General features: G+C 38.5%; 2 protein-coding genes across 2 annotated transcripts; one reads left to right on the top strand and one right to left on the bottom strand.

The window, feature by feature from the left end:
• Positions 1-3,203: 3,203 nt before the first annotated feature.
• On the top strand, positions 3,204-7,578 carry LOC135592612 (uncharacterized). The gene has a single exon (XM_065082165.1). It carries the CDS (start codon positions 3,917-3,919, stop codon positions 5,855-5,857), a length of 1,941 nt encoding a protein of 646 aa, XP_064938237.1. The 5' UTR covers positions 3,204-3,916; the 3' UTR covers positions 5,858-7,578.
• Positions 7,579-9,567: 1,989 nt separating this feature from the next.
• Positions 9,568-17,175, bottom strand: LOC135592611 (uncharacterized). Its single transcript, XM_065082164.1, has 11 exons — positions 16,538-17,175; positions 16,116-16,163; positions 15,860-16,015; positions 15,719-15,765; positions 14,040-14,196; positions 13,895-13,956; positions 11,583-11,790; positions 11,418-11,507; positions 11,052-11,200; positions 10,803-10,932; positions 9,568-10,702 (listed from the first exon to the last, which is right to left on the bottom strand). The coding sequence occupies exons 1-11, from the start codon at positions 17,009-17,011 to the stop codon at positions 9,683-9,685; spliced, it is 2,541 nt and encodes an 846-aa protein (XP_064938236.1). The 5' UTR covers positions 17,012-17,175; the 3' UTR covers positions 9,568-9,682.
• Between the last annotated feature and the right edge of the window lie 5,441 nt (positions 17,176-22,616).

Genomic DNA, 22,616 nt, shown 5'->3' with positions numbered 1-22,616 from the left:
TTTTTTCATTCTTCAATGATATACTAATACCAAAATGATATTTATTTCCCCAGAAACTATATATTTCTGTTCATCAATTTACTATTAGATGAATTTTGCTTGCTGCATAAAGACATAGTGTCATCAAAGATGAAAAGTATTTCAGTCAATGTGTTGCTAACTACTCATAGATCTGTTGTGTTTCAAATGTTGCACATATGATCAACTAGAAGGATTACTTTAAACATTGGTAATGAAATCCTGGTTCTTTTTTTTTTCCGGCACGGGCATCTGAACTGTTAGAGGATTATTAGTTTATATTTTACAGTCTAGTTAATTTGGATAATGAAGTTGATTTAGCTTATGGTAATGCATAGTAGATGTCTTGTGTGACATGGAAAGCTCAAATGTGTTCCAGATCTATGGAAGAAATGTACATACTATCATCCAAAGTCCTTATTCCTGATTCCTGGGAATGACTGTTTATTATAATTCCCTTTTTGTTTGAATAGCATTTCTAATTGACTTGGATATTGGTATCTAATGCTAATCATTCATTAGTATCATGAAGATAGCTTCTCAACACATGAAATGATGTGTTCTCCTTTTCTTGGTGATTTTGTATATGCTTTGTCTTTTTATACAATGGCAGTAGCTTTTTTTTAGTATCTAGATTAATAATTGATAAATAACAACTTGTATTATAAAACTTGGAAACAATAATCCTGTCATATCTTATGACACCAAAATGAAGCCTGCTTATGTTATCACTTGATAAACTAGTCTTCCTTTGGTAATATTTATTTTCCTAATGCCTTGTTTGTTCAAGCCATTTTTATTTTCCCTTTTGTGGATGATTCGGTTAACAATGTAGACTAGAACCAGTCACATGCTTATGCACATAGTGATCTTGGTATCAAGCTTCTACTATATGAGGTTACTTTGGTAATAGAAAAGTGGACATAACTAGCATTGCATGAGAGACGAGGGAGGGAAAAAAGGGAAGAGGCAGGGGTTTGCCATAGTGGACAAAGATTTGTTTGAGACATGTGCAAGAGAAAAAAGCTAGGTATGTCATGTTAAAAAATATAGAAGATTATCACATGCTCCACTATACATGGATATGTAATGTTAGAAGATATGATGTCTTGCTACTGCTGTTTTAGGTACTTCCCTCTTTTCTTCTTGTCATTCTTGTGGGTTGGTCCTCTCAATATCACTACTTTTAGCAAATTATACAAGAAACCTCATTCCACTTTTGACTTCAGTTTGTTGCTATTTTTTTAGGGCAGTTGAAAGATCTAGATTGGTTTATATCTAGTTTCTTATTCTTGCTTTGATCATTCTATATGAACTGTGTTTCCTCTGCAACTTACAATAATGAGCCTTTTGTGTCCTATTGTTGTTTGTTTGCCCTATATTCTTGTTTCTTTTCCTTAAATTTCTTGTATGCTCATTCATAGCAGGTAGGTTATGTAGGTTATGAAACACATTGTTGCTGAGACACAATTCTCATGTTGTTTTGTATTATTATGCTCATCATGATCTACGTTATCGGGAATAAACACGAAAGAGGAGAGAGACATGAGGTATCTTTTCTGTTTTTTTGTTTTTCTTTTTTGAGCAATCTATGAATATGATGTGTTCGATCATACATGTTGGCCCATCTAGCATCCTTAGATGAGGGATCCATTGATTCTTAATTTTATTATATTAAATAGCCTACATGATGTTCACATGCAAATTCAAACTTGAGATCTAACACTTGTGCAATAATACATTAATCAATTCGGATGTCTCAACAAAGACTTAAGTAATTTTATATTTGTATATTTTTCAAAACAGTTTCAACTTCTGTTCTAAAATCGTTCCTTCCCCTTATGAAAGCCTTTATGTTTTTTTTATACTGATTTCTTAACTTGCATCTCCAATATGTGAACTGATCATCTTAAAAGCTTTCAAGTTAAGGATTACAAGTGATGTTCAAGAAGATTAGTGGCTAATGTGGATTTTCTTTCCCTTTTTTCTTTTTGCATACCAGTAGAGGTACAGATTCTGCGTGTGTGAGCTCTTTCATTAGTTACTTGTATGAATGGCCTAAATAGTATTTTCTTTGTTTTTTCTGTTATTTATATTATTTTTATCGTCCAACTCCTTATATTTAATGTTAGATGTTGGAAATTTTTCTTGTGAGGTTGCTAGTTTAAGTTGATTTATACTTGTAGTTAGTCATTTAGTCATTGTTGTTTCGTTACATACATATTTGGTGAGATTGATGACCACTCTAAAGGTGCCTCATCAAGTAAATTAAAAGGCTAAGGTGCCCGAGGACAATCGGTGACATGTTCAGTTCGGTATGTCGGGATAGACCTACAAACTGGAAATGCATCCGAGTTTTCTGAAGTTAATAGCTTATTATTCTGGTTATAGATCAAATTTTGGTTCGTGTATGAGTCTATCATAAGTTTGTCATCGGAAATCTAATAGAGTTGGCGAGGGATCTTATAAAAAATTAATTAGAGATATATGTATTTTTAGAATGTTAGGAGAAATATCTCAAAAAAAAAAAAAAAAAACGGAAGATGGGATAACATAAGAATAAAACACTTATTATCATTATCGTAGAGAATCAATCTCTCTGAAATTTTTTATGATCCTTAACGAGTTACAATAATTCAGAATCCCATAAATAATTATTTTAATAAATACTTGATAGAAAATATAAATTATTTTGAATGATTATACAACAAAAGATTTGATCCATCGTAATTAAAAATTTATATAAAATATTTATATAATACTATTATGAAATAAGAGAGTGAGCAATTTTGTACCAATCATGTATCATCCTAATAATCAATGAATATATTGCACTGAATAATACTCTGAATTAGTTACTACGTAAATTACACATAATTTATATTTATAAAATTAAAATAATCATAAAAAATTAATCAAAATAGCATTGTAAAATATATACTGTATAAAGCATAAATAAAATTAACAAACACACACACACACATATATATATATATATATATATATCGAACATGTTGATAATAATGCCTATGACCTCACAAAAACGCCAAAATGCCGTATGACCGACCTCACAAAAACGCCAAAATGTCGTATGACCGACCCCACTTATCAACACCGATCATTCTAGAAGTAGCGATTGGCATCTTAGGTTGACAAGATTCCAGGGAATATGAAGGAGCGATTGGCATCTTGGAGAATATTCCAGGGAACATGAAGAATGATTCGGTGGCCGCCTGTCCCCTCTCAAGTGCTATGGAGCTATACCTCGGCCGTATAAACAAGCAGTTAAAAATCAAAATTAACATCATGGATCATCACATGCAACCTAAACGAGTTCAAGAAATCTCGACCAAAATACTAGAAAGAACTTGCGTATGAGATCACGCTCGTTCCGGCCCATCCAATTTTGTCGTCGTCAAGGTCGGATTTAAATGCACAAGGAAGATGCAAGCGGTTAGGGTTTCTTCACGCCTTTGCGCCCAAAGCACTCGGCGACAGCCGAAGAAGAAGAACCGAACCCAAAATAAAAGAGAGAGTCTCAACCGATACAGAAGACGTCGTCGAATTTGGGGGACTGCCGACGGGTCTACCATTTTTAATCTTGCCTTGCCATCATCGACTCGCTCGATCACACGTCGCGGATTAAGCACAGCCGTCTCGCATCCACAACGCATCTTCCACTCCTCGCATCGCCATGAACAGCTCCATCTTGATGAGGACAAGCCTGTAATTGTTATTGTATACATTCAAGGAGGAGACAGAATATTCTGACGAGAATATCCAATGTGCTACCTGTCTCCCTCCAATCTACATATATATATGAGCAGATTACCCCATGCTCGAACCAGCTCAGGTGTGGCTTGTAGCAGCGTGAGAAGCAGGACGGCGAGGAGAGAGGATGACCTGCGAGAACTACGATCCTTGCTTCCCTGACCAGCCCGTGGTGGATCGTTACCTTGCGATATGGGCCATCCAACCTAGTTTTCGGGACAAGCCCGCCTTCATATGGACCCAGGATGCTCCCAGTGGCTTGACATGGACCTCCATCACCTACTCCGAGCTCGACAATGCAGCCGAAGCCATGGCTTCGCAGCTCCTCTGCACCCTTAACAGAGGAGACTCCCTTCTCTTACTCTGCTCTCCCGGCCTCCGACTCGTCAAACTCCTCTTCTCCTGCCAACGAGCGGGCATCGTCGCCGTTCCCGTAATCCCGCCCGACCCTTCGGCCTTCTCCCCAGCTTGCCGCGGCCCGGCCCACCACCACCTTCTCCGCGTCGTCTCTCAGGTCAAACCCAATGCTGTCGTCGCCGATCGACACTATATCGCTGCGGTGACTGGTTCTGTATCGTCCAGTGATGATCGACTGGGCCACCTGCTGCAGAAGCTACGGTGGCTTTCCGTGGAACACTTGGACGATGAGTGCCCTCGTGCCGCTGCTTCAAGCTTAAGCCCCTCTCCGTACTTGGGTTGTGGACCGGGTGACACCTACCTCGTCCAGTACACCTCCGGCACGACTGGGATACCCAAGCCGGTGCTCGTCACGGCCGGCGCAGCAGCGCACAACGTGCGGGCGGCGAGGAAGGCCTACGATCTCCAGCCCAGCAGCGTCGTCGTGTCCTGGCTGCCCCAGTACCATGATTGCGGCCTCATGTTCCTTCTGCTTACCGTCGTCGCTGGGGCCACTTGCGTGCTTGCCTCCCCGAGTGCCTTCTTGCACCGCCCTCGCCTTTGGCTCGAGCTCGTCACGGAGTTCCACGCGACTTGCACCCCCGTGCCCGCCTTTGCGCTGCCTCTGGTGGTGCAGAGAGGCGGGATCAACCACGGGAAGCTGCCTCTCAAGCTGGGAAGCTTGAGGAACCTGATTCTGATCAACGAGCCCGTATACAAGTCTTATGTGGATGAGTTCGTCAAAGAATTCGCAGCTGCTGGAATCGATCCTTCGTCCGTCGCTCCTTCTTACGGACTGGCGGAGAACTGCACGTTCGTCTCCACTGCATGGCCAAGCGATGAAGGATGCCGCAGTCGTTACCCCAACATGCCATCCTACAACAGGTTACTGCCCTCTGCCAGGCTGGGTTCCCTGTCCTCGTCTGCCAGCGAAGGAGCAGATATCGATATCGTCGTCGTCGATGAAGAGACCTGCGAACCTGTAGATGACGGTGTGGAAGGAGAGATATGGGTGTCTTCTGCAAGCAACGCATCCGGCTACCTCGGCCACCCATCCCTGACCAGGGAAGTGTTCCATGGCAGGCTACGCGGTGAAACCGGCAGGTGCTTCGTCAGGACCGGCGATCAAGGAGTCATCGGAGGAGAGGAGAGGTATCTCTATGTCACCGGCCGGGATTCTGACGTGATCAGGACGCACGACGAAAGAAACCAGTGCGTGCACGCGCACTACATCGAGAGTGCAGCATATAGCAGCAGCTCAAAGCAACTCAGGGGCGGTTGTGTTGTCGCATTCGATGCGGAACAACTGGTGGTGATGGCAGAACTACAGAAGAAGAAAGAGGAGGAAAGGGGAGTTGACGTCTACAGGGAGATATGCGAGAAGATAAGAGAGGGTGTGAGGAAAGAAGAGGGAGGCCGAGTTGGGTGGGTGGCGCTTGTGGAGAGAGGGAGCATACCGAAGACAACGTCCGGGAAGCCCAGGAGATGGCTGGCGAGGCAGAAGCTGTTGGAAGGCAGCCTCCGCCCGGTGTACGAGGCCAGGTTTGTGGCGGGGCGCCACGAAGCATCTGCAAGAGATGGAGGGGAGGGGGGAGTCAGACAAGGAAACGTAGCTTCGTTGATGCCATACCGACGTCGAATCCGCAGGTTATTTCTGCTTTCCTTCCTTTGAAGAGGTATGATGGAGGAGGAAACGAAGCATCTGCACTGTTCTTGCTACTTGGTTTTCTATCAGATCAAGAGCCCATTTCCTCAATCAGAACAAGCCTATTTGAAGCACGATTCTTCTCTGATTTCAGAGAACCTGAGTTGTAAGAAAACTAGAGCTAAATCATCAATGCAACACAGATTGGAAATCAAAGCTGGTGTTTCACTGCACTCAGAATCGGACATTGCAGCGAGGACCAGCTTGTTGATTCGGATCAAAACTTTTTCCTCTGTAATTTATGGATCCCCTAAGAATTACCAGAGTAATAAGAACTATGATGGCGTGAGCCATAAGGATTCAGGAACAGAGTGAGCTTCCATAGATATATATATTTACAGTCTACAAGACAAGACGCGGGTTTATGTCTGCCGTCGGCATGTGTACAGCGTAGAACGGAAGAGAGGAGAGGAGAAGATACAGATGAAGAGGAGCGGATGACTTGTGATAAGATCAGGGATGGCCGTATCTTCTAGTTCTGACTTCTTGGCTTCACTCCAGCTGATAGATACTTCGTCCTGTCTGAAAGAACAGAAGGTTCAGTGGATGGTGTCTCTCAACTGAAGTGTGTCTAATTCAACTTGATGGGATGTTTTGATACAGTGGACATCGTAGAAGTGGATGACAGAACGTAGGAGAAGGACGAGGAAGATTGGAAGGAAGAGTGAGGTACCTCCGTGGGCAGAGGAGGAGGAGGAGGGTTAATGAGCATGAGGCAGTTGGCCCGTCTCGATGCGAAGGATGGCCTCCACCAGCAGTTCGTAGTGGCGCTTCACCTCCTCCGCCGACTTCCCGCCGACGGCGCGGGCCACGTTGTGCCGAGGAAGGAGAAGGCGGAAGGCAAGCGGAAGGCAATCCCTGCAATCGTGTGGGTTGGCATGGAGAGGCGGCAGTGCTTATAAGCAGGAGGGTGGTGGAGGCAAAGGGAGGATCGCAGGATGCGGGAAGAGAATAAAAAGATTGTGAATTGATGGAGTGCAGAATCCCATTGTTCCGCTGCAATCACCGCTGTCCTACTTGGATTCTTAGCTTTCTTTCCTTCGGCTCTCTCCATTGGATTCAGACCAAAGGAAGGAATTCCGCATCTCGTGTTTTTGGCTAAAGGTGCTAAGTAGAACATTGATCTCCTTCCAAAGCTTTAGCATCGGATCCATCCTTTCCCTTTCTTCCCTCCCCAGCGCTTGCATGGACGAGCGGCTGACCCACGCGTCACCGTACCATGCAATAAGAATCCCGGCTTTCTCGCCGACTCCCCAAGTCACTGAATATGGAACCAACTGTATCTTGGAATCAGCTGATCTAAACATATGAGGATTGCCATCGCCATGGATTCAGAGGAGTTGCAGGAGGAGAGCACCAACCCTGCGGTCATGGAAAGGGAGGGCTTGGCGGGCCAAATAATACATGATAAGGATTCTCGCAATCACCGGGAATCTGTATCCGCCGGACCCCTTTTTGGAGGTTCTGATTCCTTCCAAAGTTGTTCCTGCAGTCTTTAGCAAGTTGCCTTCCGATTCATCCTCTTGTTTCTCTAGTAGATAGATCTTTATCTTCCAGAGTGTTGAATCTCCAACATTTATGATGAGTAGCTTCGGGTACATGCCTCCACGTCGTCTTGCCTCGTGCCAAGGATTTTTTATCCTAATTTTACCTATGTAAGTTGAGTCACATTAGTTTCTTCGTCAAATACTTTGTCAAAATAAGGTGCATGTATCTTGAAGCTCTCTTCGACTTTAGTACTATATAAGATGAGTCTGCTCCATCAAAATGAGGGACCCATAGAATGACATGATCTCATGTTTGCCTATGTAAGAGTTCATGTCCTTGACATTTGTTCAAGGAAAGATTTGTGCCTCTGCTCCATATTCCGTTTTTTACATCGACTCCCTTCATGCGACTTAGGTACTTCAGCAAGTTCCACATAAGTTGTTTTGCTTCTCGATTTATATTGAGTTAATGGTAGCCCTTATGCTCACCATTTTATGGGTCAACCCTCTATTGAGTTTGATCTCCATATCGACTCTAAGTATATCATTGGTGTTGCCTTAGGTTGCTCCCTCAATTAGTCTCACAATGTATCCACTAACACATTACCTCATGCAAGATCATGCAATAACTCCTTGCCGCTTGCTCGGTCCATTGAACTTTATAGAGTAATTGTCTTGAGGTATCCCTTCTCAATATTTACGGTCTATTGCATATGATTCTCTCTCTAGAGAACCAGGACTTATCCCTCTTAGATATCTATCTTATTGGAGCAACTTTTCTCTTCTATTTTTCCCTCTAGAAGTTTCGGAGACCATCATCTCCTTAGACTACTCCGTTTTGCTGAACAAACAATATACTATTCCACCCTCCATAAATACACTTGCTAGATTGTTACTTTTTGTTAATACAACCACTGCTACGCCCCTCGAGGCCTAATAACATACTGAACTTGCTATACATGTCAATCGCTTACGGACATATCCATCCCACGCTGAAGAGAAAGTTTTAATGCTCTATGATGTATCGCCTTAGAGTGGCCATGGACAGTCCATCATCCGCATATAAGCCCTTGCATGAGTACCGAACTCTTTAAATTAATTATTCCCCTCATCTTTGAGAGTTTTGCTTTTTGCACGGTCTCATCCTTTGCCAAGTGCCTAACTTGCTTTAAGCACAGTTAAGTTTGATTGCCAATGTCGAGCTATAACTCGAATTTAGCCACCCTAACCTGTGTACTACACGTTCTTTCTGGCTCACTTGTCCTTGTGGTGCCTCTCACACGAAAGGTTAGCTATTTATCTAAATACTAATCTTGAATGCCCACTCCTCTAAGCAACTCCTTTACCTACATCTCAACGTTCGTTTCTCTCAAACGATCCTGCGTACTAGTTGCCCTTAACACAATCCCACTATGTCCTCCATGTTTGCATGTCAAGTATTTTTTATGCGCTTGTCCAACTCTGAACCATTTGTCATGAACTTAATTGGTTTTGTTTAAGTCGTGCGGTACCCTTATGTATCCGTTCGCAAAGGATCAACCTTCTTATGATCCCTTGAAAACTAAAAAAAAAAAAAAAAAGACAGAGATAACATTTATTAGAAACAAGAATATAAGGTAGTCATCGGGACGAAAAAACTACATAAGTATCCACATAAATACTACTGCACAGTGAATCAACCCTATATACTACCCAAAAAACCCCATCCAACCATATTACCCGGGTAACTCCTTAGTGTTGAAAAAAAAAATCCAAAAATAACTATATGAATAATCTGAAGCATATGGAACAATAACACAATAACACGAACATATATAAACAATCTGAAGCCTGTAACAATCTTGATGAAGCTATCAAACTCACTACAAGTCCTTTTCATGATATATAAAATATAAAGATGAAGCTATCAAACTTATTACAAGCCCTTTTCATGATATATAAAATATAAATAAAATCAAAAGATACAAATATATATAAATATCATATTAAACACTTTATTTATAATTAACATTTTATTTATAATTTTATTATGACAAATTGGTGATGGTTAACTAAAAAATTCCAAGAGGCGTTACGAATAATCTTAACCTGCATTCTATCACAACAGATTCATGTTATCACACTTCAAAATTATTCAAATAAACTGCAGGTTTCTTCACCAACACCAACTCAAAAAAATTAACTCACGACTGAGTTTGAAGACATTCTTTTGCCATAATCTTTGAATAAGCAACAAAACTCAGTTACATCAGATGTATCCAACACCAGGAATCTTCAACATTTTAAGTTCAAACTGGAAAAAAAATCATTCCTGCATTTGGCCTTTCTTCTTGAGTCCCTTCCCCACCCCCTTTCTGGGTGATTTTGCAGATTGTTTGGCCTTCTGGCCCTTCTGAGCCTTCTTCCCATTTGCACCCTTGCCCTTTTTCAAACCACCCTTCCCTGGCCTCCCCGTCCCGCGAGACCTTGCATCCTTCTTCATTCGGCGGTCCACTAGCACCTTCCCCTTCCCAACCTTCATCCGAACGCCCTTCTTTGCAACAACGTACTCCTTCTTAGGCTTCTTCGGCATTGCCTTCTTGTAAAGTCGATCGATCATCTTCCCCTTTGATCGTTCGGATATGTCGGTCTGGTCTGCAATGGTATTCGCCTTCTGTCGTACCTTTTCCAGCTTTCTCATCGCAGCACGCTTCTTCCTGGCTTTGGCCTCCGCCACCTTCTTAGCAGGGCGGGCATCAATCTCCCTGAACTGTGCCCTCATTGCAGCAACTTCCTCTCGAGTGATCGGCTTCGTGGGTTGGCAGTGCTGCTTTTCCTCGTCTGCAAACCATTTTGGCAAACCTTCATCGTCAAACATGTATTTGTTGTAGGAATCATCAAGAATCTGCTCCCTTTGTTTCTTCCTCAGCATCTTCTTTGCATAAGCCAATATTTCAGCTTTTGAGTCGTCGTCCATTTCCTCTGATTCATCAGAGGATGATGACGAGTCATCACTTGTTTCCATGCGCTCTGCTGGAACAATTTCAAAACCATCCTCCTCTGGTTTCTTTGATATAGGCAGGGTCAGGTCCTTGGACTGTTTCATGTTACCCTCGGACTTTGCAGGAACTTTGACAAATTTCTCCTTTTCATCTTCACTATCACTTTTTTCAAAGGCGTCATCTGTTGGTGCTTCAGTGAATACATCTTGACTAAACCATCTTTCCACAAGTTGCTCTGTGGTCGGCTGCTCATCCTCATCCAAAGGTACCACGAGAGGATTTGATTCTTTAGCACTCAGATGTTGATCTATTTCATCATCAACTAGTCCATCACCATTATCTCTCTAGAAAAGAGGCAAAAAGAAATCCAAGCTGGGATGAGACAAACAGCATGACTACAAAAAATTGTTGTCAACATCAAGGATGAAAAATATGAAATATTACCTCTAAAATATCCACATCATTACTAGCTGTGTCTCGTTTTGCACGTTTTTGTTTTTTGGTATTTCCTCCCTTTCTAATCACATACCGTTCATAAGCTTCATCAAGCATTTCCTCAAGTTGTGCATCATATCTATTTGAAAAGGAGTACAACAGTAAGAATAGCATGAATGTAAGATTGCATCAATGATTATATAGAAACAATGTAGATGAACTTTTAGTGGCCATATAATTCAAAAATATGAGAATTACCTCTTCTGTTCCTCATCAGAATCCATTTCACTGGAAGAATCATCATGGAGCATGGCTGTCTGGGTTTCATCTTCACTGTCTGCTGCATCACCCTTGCTGTATTCATCATCTAGCTCTGCAGAATCAATTGCTGACAACTCTTTCTTCCCCTGACGAAAAGCAGAAGCAACACATAAGCACTTTTTTCTTTTATTCTAGGTTGGCAAAGGCACTTTTTTCCAAGCTAAGTCAAACTGGAGAGTTTTTCAACCTTCGCTTTCTTATGTTCTAAAACATGATAGGACTCGACTAGACGATCTACAAAGAATAAAGGACAAGTAATCTGAATTATGCACTGATTGTTGAAGCGCAATATAACCTACAAACCTTGATGGCAGAAAGAGAAAACAAGTCACGATCAAAATAACTATCTTCTGTAGCATCAATTTGCATTCCCATCGCTCTCCGTGCTTTTTCCTAAATAATTCAAAATTGTGGAATGAGATCAAAAAATAACAATTGAAATAATATTGATATAAATAAAATACAAACTTTAGCTCGTCGTTTTGAAAGTAGTTTCTTCGCTTTCTTTTTCTTCCGGTCCAACAAGTGTGCGAGCTCTTCCATTTCATTTAGCAGAGAATCATCATCATTGCCTTTTGTGTCATCTTCAGCATCATCAACCTTTGGAGCGTCCTCATCAACCTTTGGAACGGCCTTGTCAGCTGATGCCAATGCCTTTTTAATGTGCATGCGCCACCTATGAACAAACAGATAAATTAGTGCACATGAAAGAAGGGTGTTCAGGAAATACTCCAGTAGCTACTATCTGTTCAAACTGATCTACAACCTATCATGAGAAGCTGCATCTACAGTGCAGGACTAGTTAACCTGATCTAGGGACTCAAAAGAGTGTTATCTAAATCAGGTGCTATTGGTGTCGTTATGGCTTTCTAAGGGCATAAAAAAGGGTAAGATGCCAACTGATACATGTAATATCAGGATAAATTGCACATATTAAATGCACCAAAAGCACCTTTCTTGGTGTAAAGCCTGTAACTTCATGCAAGCACTTTTCTTCCACTTCCCCTAACCACCTTGATGAGTTTGGTTGTAAGGTATGTACTTAGATTAATGAAGTTATGATCAATTTAACAAGACTGACATAATCAAAGTAGCATAATGTTTGTCCTATACCCTTCTCACTTAGACCTAGTCAAATAGTCAATCAGTATCACCAACATATTGATCTCTGTTAAAATTTGTCAAACTCCTAGATGTTACAGCATTATGATTTATACTCATTAACAACAAATTTCTCATAACCTTTCCCAACAGAGAAACATTCACATAGAATGGCACAAGCTCACCTCTCAATGACACCTGAACTTACAGGTCAGCACCCAGATTTAAAAATCTTAATCAGATTCGAGGTTGGTCATTTTTAAGATTATCCAAACAAGAGGATCAGTCAGCCAGATTGCAGGATGGATCAGCAAAAAGTAAAAAAAATTCATTTAAACACGAAAGGTTATGGGAAAAGATCCATAAGATACCAAATAATATTAGAAAAATCAGAACATGCAAAAAGATAAAGACCATCTAATAGTGTTTCCCAAGAAAATGCTAAACATAAACATTTGTAAATTTTCAAACTTAAACATATTAAAAAGTTAATTTTAGCATATACACTAGCTAAATTGGAGCTCAGACAAATGTAAAAATCTGTGAATTTTTACAAATGCATCTTACTATGTTTTGCATAATTTGGAGTTCAGACAGATGTACCAAAAGTTTCTCCCAAAAACTTTTTCACAAACTTAATCTGTGGACCCACATATGGGCCCAACATATTAAGTTTATGAAATAAGCACAAAATATAAAAAGTCTTTTTCTCTTCTTGCTCATACTCTCATCCTCGCAGTCAAAAGCAATAGGAGTGGCAGCGACAGTTGCAATACTCCTCTCTCTCCGCTTCTCTCTGCCTCATTTTTCTTTGCCTCTTCTTCCTTCTGTAAAGATGAATTATTAAAAATCAAAGTTTCCAGTTTCTTATTTACCCTATATCATGTTGGCTACTGTCATCGGTGATCCAACTTAATTGGTCTTCCAAAACTTACAACAACAATAACAACAAAACCGTAAATCCTAAGGTTGGCTACATGGATCATTTACTGTCATTAAGATATGTTAAAAGTCATTTGATTTTTGAAAACTTAGTCCATCAAATTTCCATATATCATGACAAGACAGAATTGTGATATTAAGTGGCCAGGTCAAACCCATCTTTACTACAACCATGCCTATTGCACAATGCAACTCTGATAAAGTAAAATATCGAGCAAACAAAAATTAAGCTTGTTTACAAGTAAAAGAGCCTAACTGAAGAAAAAGGCTTACCTGTGTATCTTAATTTACTTCGTCCAAGAATAAGATCATGTGATAAATTACTCATATAAAGGAGATGCAAGCAGTAGAGAGAAGAAAGGGGAGGGGGAGGGTCAGTGTATGCTGACACAGAACATAGGATAAACATCCCGAGTTACACTGCTTGCATGCATCAATTTAGCAGCAAGTTAACACACACAATAAATCTACTACTCAGTCTTAAACATATCACACAATGAAGGCAGAAAATTTGAATATAAACCATAAAGGCATTCTTGATGTCAGTGAGTTGGATGTATCAAGAGACATTTGATGTCACATCTTCACAATTACTACACAGACCAGCAAGGATGATACAATTTGGAAACTGAAACGAGATCATGTGAGCAGATGATGTTCAAATTTCAAACATCTTGCAATGCAGGTAAGTTCAAAGATATAATCATCCATATGCAGCTGATCAGGAAGAGCCTTACTTTAAAAGATGCTTGAAGCTGCTTTTATCGAGTACATACAAGTCCTCACATAATGATTTAACCTGGCAAACATATCAAGATCATTCAGTAAATGACCGAAATAAATGATCCAAGTGAAAAGTCCGGTACAAGAGAGTTACAATACCTCATCTGTGGTAAATTCGTGATCTCTAATAGGCAAACATGCTGGGTCATCAAATGACAGTGCGTTTACAGAACCAAGAAACTCCAGCGGTGCCTCTGACCATATAAAATCAGAAACTAAGCCTACCTTCCACAGTGTAGTATTTCCTTCCTCATATCTATAAAAAAGAGATGCAGGTCACCAAAACTCATAAGTAAAATGGTCAAAATAGCATCTTCTATCATGTTAAATACGCTGCTTTACTTAATTCCATTTTCAAAAGAAAATATGCTTTATTGGAAAGAAAGGACAGACCAAGAGGTCAAGAACAATACAACTGAAACATGAAATGCTTAGAAGATCAGCTATATACAGCAAAAGCATATTTGACTAAATGTACAGAAGTACCCACATTTAAGTCATGAAACTCAACAAATCAACAAAAGTATCCTCAGAAATCAGAAGTAATTGTGGTTTATTGGAGAAAAGGAACAGATCAAAAGGTCCAGAACAATACAATTGAAATATAAAGTTCCCAAAAAATCAAGTATTTACATAAAAAAACACATTTGAGTAAATGTGTAAAAGTATCAATGCTTAAGTACAGAGCTTCATATCAGCAAACATCCATGCTTCAATACAAGTTGGACTTTGGACATAACTCAATAGCATCTCCTATCCAAGTGTACTAACATTCGATAGGTTGGTGAACATGCAAGACTATTTTCACATTAGAATGCATCTCAGACTAATAAATGTACCCATCTTGGAAAATGATGAATGAATTTTTTTTTAAAATTTTATCGAGTCCAATCAGGTTTTGCTACAATGAAGATATAAAAAATCCAACAAAGTGTTTGTTTCCTTGCTAACAAGAGTTCATTTCTTTGTTAATTTGATAACCAGAGTTCCCTGCTTGGATCAAATAGTAACCAACCCCCTTCCATTAGAAAAGTTGATTCCTCTGTATTAAATGACATCAACATAGTAATCAGGATTCCAGACACCGGAAACTAGTTATGTTCCACATAGATGCCTTTATTTGTTCAGATTGTTAAAGTAATCAATATGTTCTGCAACAATATAAATCAAAATGCTAAGAGAAGAGTTAAATATGATCCTTTACATCATTCATACATGTGCCTTGCAAATTACAGAGTCACAGACACATGTTAGGTGTTGCAACAATACTAACATTAGAAAACAAAATGAACTAAGATGAAATCATGTTGCAAATCACTTGAATGAGCATTGACAACCAAACCAGATGACTTCTTCCAATTAAAATCACAAGAAGAATATCAGTTCCATGTAAAATATTCATGATTACTCAAAAACACTATATCTTAAAAACTGCTATCACCAACTTAGTTGGGCATAAATCATGCTGCAGCAAGTCAGCGACAAAATCATGAGTAAACATATCATATAATTGAAAAAGGGTGCGGACAACCATATTTGTGACTAGTTTGCATAGGCTATTTGCTAATAATTTGCCGAGTTCTTGAGTTGGCACTGTTCTCAAAAAATAAATCTCAAAAGAAGCCCGAACAGAGACTGCATCAAACTATATCACATCCAGATTGAACTATGAAAAACAAAGACTTCAAAAAGCATTGTTAGGCAGCAAATGAAACAATTGAATCACAAGTTTACAGCTTTCCAGCAAACACGCAAATGCAATCTACAGCAAAGCTTACCCTTCGCGATTTCTTTTTTGCTTTGATCCTCTAAGAACATCCACAACCTTCAATGCAGAAGATAAATTACAGTAACTAATAGCATTGTATTTTGTATAATAACCAATCGATAAAAACAAAGAAAGGAGCATGAGCATATACCTTAGGATGTTCTATAGCCCCTTGAAATAGATGTTTCATGTCAAGAAGACGTGGATCAATTTTTGCAGGGGCTTTATACCTCAAACCAATAACATAAATTTCTGCAGAAGTGGATCGGCTGGCAACAGGTTTAGTCACCTCAACTTTCTCAAAAAGCTGTCACCCATAGAAGAATTTAAACATGTTAACAATAAAAAGTTACATATCATATACTCAGTTTAGATGTCAAAGAAGTACAGAAACTTATAATTTTCACCTGCTTAAGGCAGTAGATAATAGCACTGTAATCCTGTGACCTGAAAACCTATCAACAAAAAGACACCAAATAAATTGAATTGTAGACTCACATAAAATTTGGAAGAGAAATTCATAAAATATTCCAAATAGATTCTGAAATTTAAAATTTTCACCAATAATAATTAAAGCTAGGCTCTATGTTACTTTAAACCTAGACATTGAGTAAAAAAATGATTTTTAGACAACAATATTAATTATTCATCTTTTTGGTGCTACAAGTCAAAGGTGCAACAAGGTAATCGCTTTGTCACAAATTCACCATTAAACTTCCCGATCACAAATCGGGTCTTATTTAGCCTAAACGCATCGCGAGCAAATCATGCAACAAAAAGGTATAAAACGTTCAAAACTTGATATTTATGTCAATCAGGTTTAGCTTACCTTGGTAACGAAGGTGCCTTTGGGGGCCAAGAAATTCGTGGCTAACCGCACCGAATCAACGACGAGAGACGACTGCGAGGTGGCCTCCTGCGCCCAGGCCCCTCCGACGTTGGGAGATCCGTCGTGCAGCACGACGTCGAAGGCGGAGCAGCCATTGGAGTCCATAAGGCGCTTGATGGCGGCGCGGCATCGGGGCGTGGTGATGTCCTCGACCAGGGCATGGGCGCCACGGACGGGGCGGATAGGGAAGAGATCGACGCCGATGACGAAGGAGCCAACAGGGGCATGGCGAACGGCGACCTGGAGCCACCCACCGGGGGCGGCGCAGAGATCGAGGATGGAGCGAGCGGAGGGCAAGAAGCGGTATTTCGCATCGAGCTGCAGCAGCTTGAAGGCCGCACGGGAGCGATAACCTTGCTCCTTCGCCAAGTAGTAGAATTTGTCCTGCCGCTGCTTTCCCTTGATCTTCCCCATCTTCCCCGCCCCGGCGAATGGCGAAAGACAAGGAGAAGGAAAGGACTACCAAGGAAAACGGTTTATGGTCTCTTAAGCGCCGGTGGCAAAGAAGAAGTAGAAGTTTGCGAGACTACCAAGGAAGACAGTTTAAGGTCTCTTAAGCGCCGGTGGCAAAGAAGAAGGAGAAGTTTGCGAAGGAATAGGGTTCACTGGTATCTTAGGGTTTTTCTAAGATTGGGCCTCATGGGCTGGGCCGCACACGACGCTATTAATCTGTTATATATATGATGTGTATTGTCATCGTCGTCCTCGGTCCTCGTCATATGTGGATTGTTATGTCAGATTATGATATTTTATAATTAGATAAGATGTATAACATAACTAATTATTCTCACCTATAAACAGATAGGATCGTCCTCGTCTATGGATTGCTGTGTTAGATTTTGTGGTTATTTATAATTACATAAGATGTATAATATAACTAATTGCTCTTGTCTATAAAAAAAAATATGATCTCTAAGGGCTGAGTGCACGTTAGCATATGCACACGTATAAACGCATCTCTTCGACGAGGGATTACAGTTTTCTCCTCAGCTCTCTCCCCAAAAACCATCAATCTTAGTTGGTCTTATGAAAGGATAGGAAGAGAGGAGAAATGATCTACTCCTTGTATATTGCAACGATCTTGGATTAAAGAGGTGCTTAGTAGATCAAACAGGCATCTCTAAACAATATCAAAAGGCACGCATCATTATTTGATTCTAATCATTGTATAAAGGTTATTTTTATATTTTAATATAATTTAATTATAGATTTTTATACTTACAATTGGTATTATAGCTTAGGATTTTGAGATCAAATGCATTAGATTTGTTAATTTGTTTACGATACATAAATTACCTTTTATTCTCCAAGAATTGTCAAGCAATGGTCGCTGCGAATCTACGACAAAGGCTATGCTGAGCAGCGTGCGCACCGTAGCACATGTAGCCACCGTACATGGGCATCACATTGCCCATGCAACGACCGGCCGCATGCAGGCAGAGAGCCCCGGTGGCGACCATGCTTGCGGGTAGGCTGCGCCCATGTGGCGGCCCCGCGGCAACAACACCGTGGCGGCAACAGCCACGCACAGGCTGGAACTATCGCAGGCAACCGCACGCATAGGCGACAACCATGCACAAGCAACAGCGGCAGCGTCACACGCGCAGGCGACGACGACGTAGGCAGATTAGGGTTGTTGGCATATTTATGGTTTTGCCCTCGAAGCTAAGGTTTTACAAAAAATTATAATTTTACCCTTTACAAATTTCGTAACTCCAATTTATGTTCCGTCAACATATTTATGGTTTTGCCCTTGTGTCTAATTTATTTCAAATTATAGTTCTGTCATTCATAAATCACATATTTTTCGATTTATATCCTTTCAAATATTTATAATTTTATCGAAATTAAGAAATTTAGTTTATATTCTTAATTATAAAATTAATAAATATGATTTATTATAATTATGATTAAATTTAATCATGATTATTCTTTTATTATTTGATTGGATTTAATTTTGATTAAAAAATATAAATTATGGTTTCCTTTATAGTTTTCTCACATGAATTATTGATTATACATGTGGTAAATAAAATCAAAATCCAATTATTATTCTTAAAATTTTATTTACTTATTCACATGTATATATTTGAAATTGTGAAATAATATTTACCTTTCACAAAGGCATTATTATATGTTATCATGATTATCATATGAGTTTTCTGGTTGATGGTTCAATAATTATTATGGTTGTTATTTATTATTAAATTATTTTAGCATTAATATTTAATTATTATTATTATTTATTATTAAACTATTTAGCATTAATGTTCAATAATAATAATTATTTATTATTAAACTACTTAGTATTAATATTTAATAATTATTATGATTATTTTATTATTGAACTGCTTAGCAAAAATAAAAAAAATTGATGAATATTATTTGTAATTCATCTTCCTAAGTTTTATATGACTAGTAGTTGCCAAAGTGGCATGGGATGATAGACTTTTGTGATATGAATTACAATAAAAGTTTTATCATTTATAAAATATTTAAAATTTTTATTTTATATTATTACATTAGTTTTTTAGCCATCAAAGTACCTAGAGTAATGACTTATAAAATAATATTAAATAATTAGTCTTAAATTATATTAAGAAAATAATATTTATATGACATATATAATTAGGATATTTAGATAATCCCGAAGGAGAATCTAATTCAAATAATTATGTGATAGGGTAGGATGATACTATTTTGGATATTTTTGCAGTTTAGGGTTGTATACCCTAAGGTAATAATACTATTCTACAAGGATGGTATCAGTCCTCCATAAATATTCTTGAGTGAACATGTTAATATTTCACCCAAAGGTGTAATATAGATAATATTAATAGTTCATTAATTTTTGACAAACTCAAAGCATTAATATTATCATATATTTTTGCAGTGGTACTTTCGCATATACATTTTTATGCTTCTAGTGTTCTTGTACTCTCTGGATCAAATTATTCAAAATGGTTAGAGCATGTGCAATTCATACTGGGTGTATTAGATCTTGATTTAGCATTACTTGTTGAAAAGCCTGTAGACTTGACTGATGAAAGTACTGTAGAACAAGTTAATGAAATGAATGCTTGAGAAAGATCTGATAGGCTTAGTTTAATATTCATAAGAATGACAATTACAAATAACATAAAGACTTCATTACCGATTGCAACTAGCACAAAAGAATATTTAAAAATTATTGAAGGTAAATTTAAATATGTTGATAAGTGGCATATTAATGAAAGAACTGACTATGGCTTAATATGATGGTACTCGAGGAATTCAGGATCACATCCTCAATATGGCTGATAAATCTACAAAACTTAAAACATTAGGCATGAATATTGATGAGTCTTTCCTCGTGCAGTTTATTCTCAATTCTCTTTCTTTTCAGTTTGGCCCATTCAAGATTCACTATAATACAAATAAGGATAAGTGGAACTTGAATGAGTTGACTAACATATGTGTTCAGGAAGAATTAAGATTACGGTAGGAAAGTTCATATAATGTCATGGCTACTATTCAAGGAGCTGATAATAAGAAAAGAAAATTGAAATATTATCAATCAAAGAAACTCGCCGGGTCTAGAAATGTTAAACAGACTAATGAAAAGAAAGCCTTTACGGTAAAGTACTTCTTTTGTAGCAAGAAAGGACACGTGAAGAAGAAATACATTAAACGCAAGACTTGGTTCGAAAAGAAAGATATTAACTCGACCTTCGTATGTTTCGAATCAAATATTACAGAAGTTCCTTCTAACACTTGGTGGATTGATTCTAGTGCTTCAACTAATGTTACAAATAACATACAGGGATTTACTTCAATTCGGAAACCGAAAGAATATAAAAGATTCATTGTTATGGTAAATCGTCTTAAAGCGAAAGTGATATCAATGGGAACTTATCGTCTACGCTTAGAGACGAGTCACTTGATGGATCTTGTTAACACATGTTATGTCCCTACAATTTCTAAAAATTTGGTTTCTCTTTCTAGAATTGATGGGTTAGGATATCGTCTTTCTTTTGATAGTGACAAACTCAGCATATTTTATGATTCAATAAAAGTTGGTTCTGGAATTCTATGTGATGGTTTGTACAGAATTAATTTAAATCTTGAGTTTGTAAAGACATTAATGACCCTACAATCAAGTGTTGGATTGAAACGTAGTTTCAATAATGAAATATCTTCTATATTATGGCATAGACGATTGAGGCATATTTCCTAGAAAAGAATTGAAAGATTAATGAAGGATAATATTTTGGAACATTTAGACTTTATTGATTTTGATATTTGTATGGATTGCATTAAGGAAAAGCAAACTATGAAAATGCCACAAGAAGTAAAGAACTCATTGAGATTATTCATACCGATATCTGTGGACCACTCCATATTCCTTATTTTAGTGGATAAAAGTATTTTATCACATTTATAGATGATATGTCTAGATATGACTATGTTTATCTAATACATGAAAAGTCTTAAGCCGTTAATACTCTTGAAGTGTACATAAATGAGATTGAGGGACAATTAGATAGAAAAGTTAAAATGATCAGATCTGACAGAGGTGATGAATTTTATGGCAAATATAATGGATCTGGTCAGAATATTGGTCCGTTTGCTAGATTCTTAGAACAACGGGATATTTTGTGCTCAATATGCATTACCAGATGTGCCACGGTAAAATGATGTTGCTGAAAGGCAAAATCACTAATGGACATGGTTAGGAGCATGATGAGTTATTCCTTTGTACCTGAGTCGATGTGGGGTGAAGCTCTTAGGACAACTATGTACATCTTGAACAGGGTTCCTAGTAAGTCAACTATGTACATCTTGAACAAGGTATTTATGCTCAATATGCATTACCAGATGTGCCACAGCAGAACGATGTTACTGAAAGGCGAAATTGTACTCTGATGGACATGGTTAGGAGCATAATGAGTTATTCATCTTTACCTGAGTCGATGTGGGGTGAAGTTCTTAGGACAGCCATGTACATCTTGAACAGGATTCCTAGTAAGTCAGTTTCATCGACTTCATTTGAGTTATGGACTGATAGGAAGCCCAGTCTAAGATATTTACATATTTGGGGGTGTCCTACAAAGATAAGAGTATTTAATCCATATGAAAAAAAATTGGATCTAAGATATTTCTCAACAAGAACTTTAAGATGGTTGATATGAATGAGACAACCTATGTTATTGGCATTGAGATATTCAGGAATAGATCTCAAGGGTTATTAGGATTATCTCAGAAAGGATATATTCATCGTATCTTGGAGAGATTTAATATACAGTTTTGCTCAGCTAATGATGTACTTATTACTAGAGGTGAAAAATTCAATCAAAACTAGCTCAAGAAATGACTTAGAAAAGAATCAAATGAAGAATATTCCTTATGGGTGCGCAGTTGGAAGTCTATTATATGCTCAAACATTTATAAGACCAAATATCAGGTTTGCAGTTGCAATGCTGGGAAGATACCAAAGCAACCCATGAATGGAACTTTGGAAAGCTGCAAAGAAAGTAATGAGATATGGATGAAAGATTATATGCTCACATGTAGGAGATCAGATCAGCTTGATGTGATAGGATATTCAGATGCTGATTTTACAAATTACCACGGCAATAGGAAGTCCACTTCAGGATTTGTATTTATGTTAGCTGGTGGGGCAATTTCTTGGAAAATTACAAAGCAATAGCTTATTGCATTATCAATAATGGAAGCTGAATTTGCGGCATGCTTTGAGGCAACAAATCAAGCTTTATGGCTATGAAATTTTATCTCAGGACTTGGTGTGGTCGACTTAATTGCCAGGCCACTAAAGATATTTTGTGATAACACCGCAGCAGTTTTCTTCTCTAATGGTTCTAAGCACATTGAGATAAAGTACTTGGTAATTAGAGAAAAAGTTTAAAAACAATAAGTATCAATTGAGAACTTAAGTACCACTATGATGATTGCTGATCCATTGATAAAAGCCTTACATTGTAAAATATTCAAAGAACATTTCTTAGAATGGGGCTTGTGA

The sequence above is a fragment of the Musa acuminata genome, chromosome BXJ1-9 (genome assembly GCF_036884655.1).
Source record: "Musa acuminata AAA Group cultivar baxijiao chromosome BXJ1-9, Cavendish_Baxijiao_AAA, whole genome shotgun sequence".
NCBI classification, from domain to species: Eukaryota; Viridiplantae; Streptophyta; class Magnoliopsida; order Zingiberales; family Musaceae; genus Musa; species Musa acuminata.
This window is presented reverse-complemented; position numbering and strand designations above follow the sequence as displayed.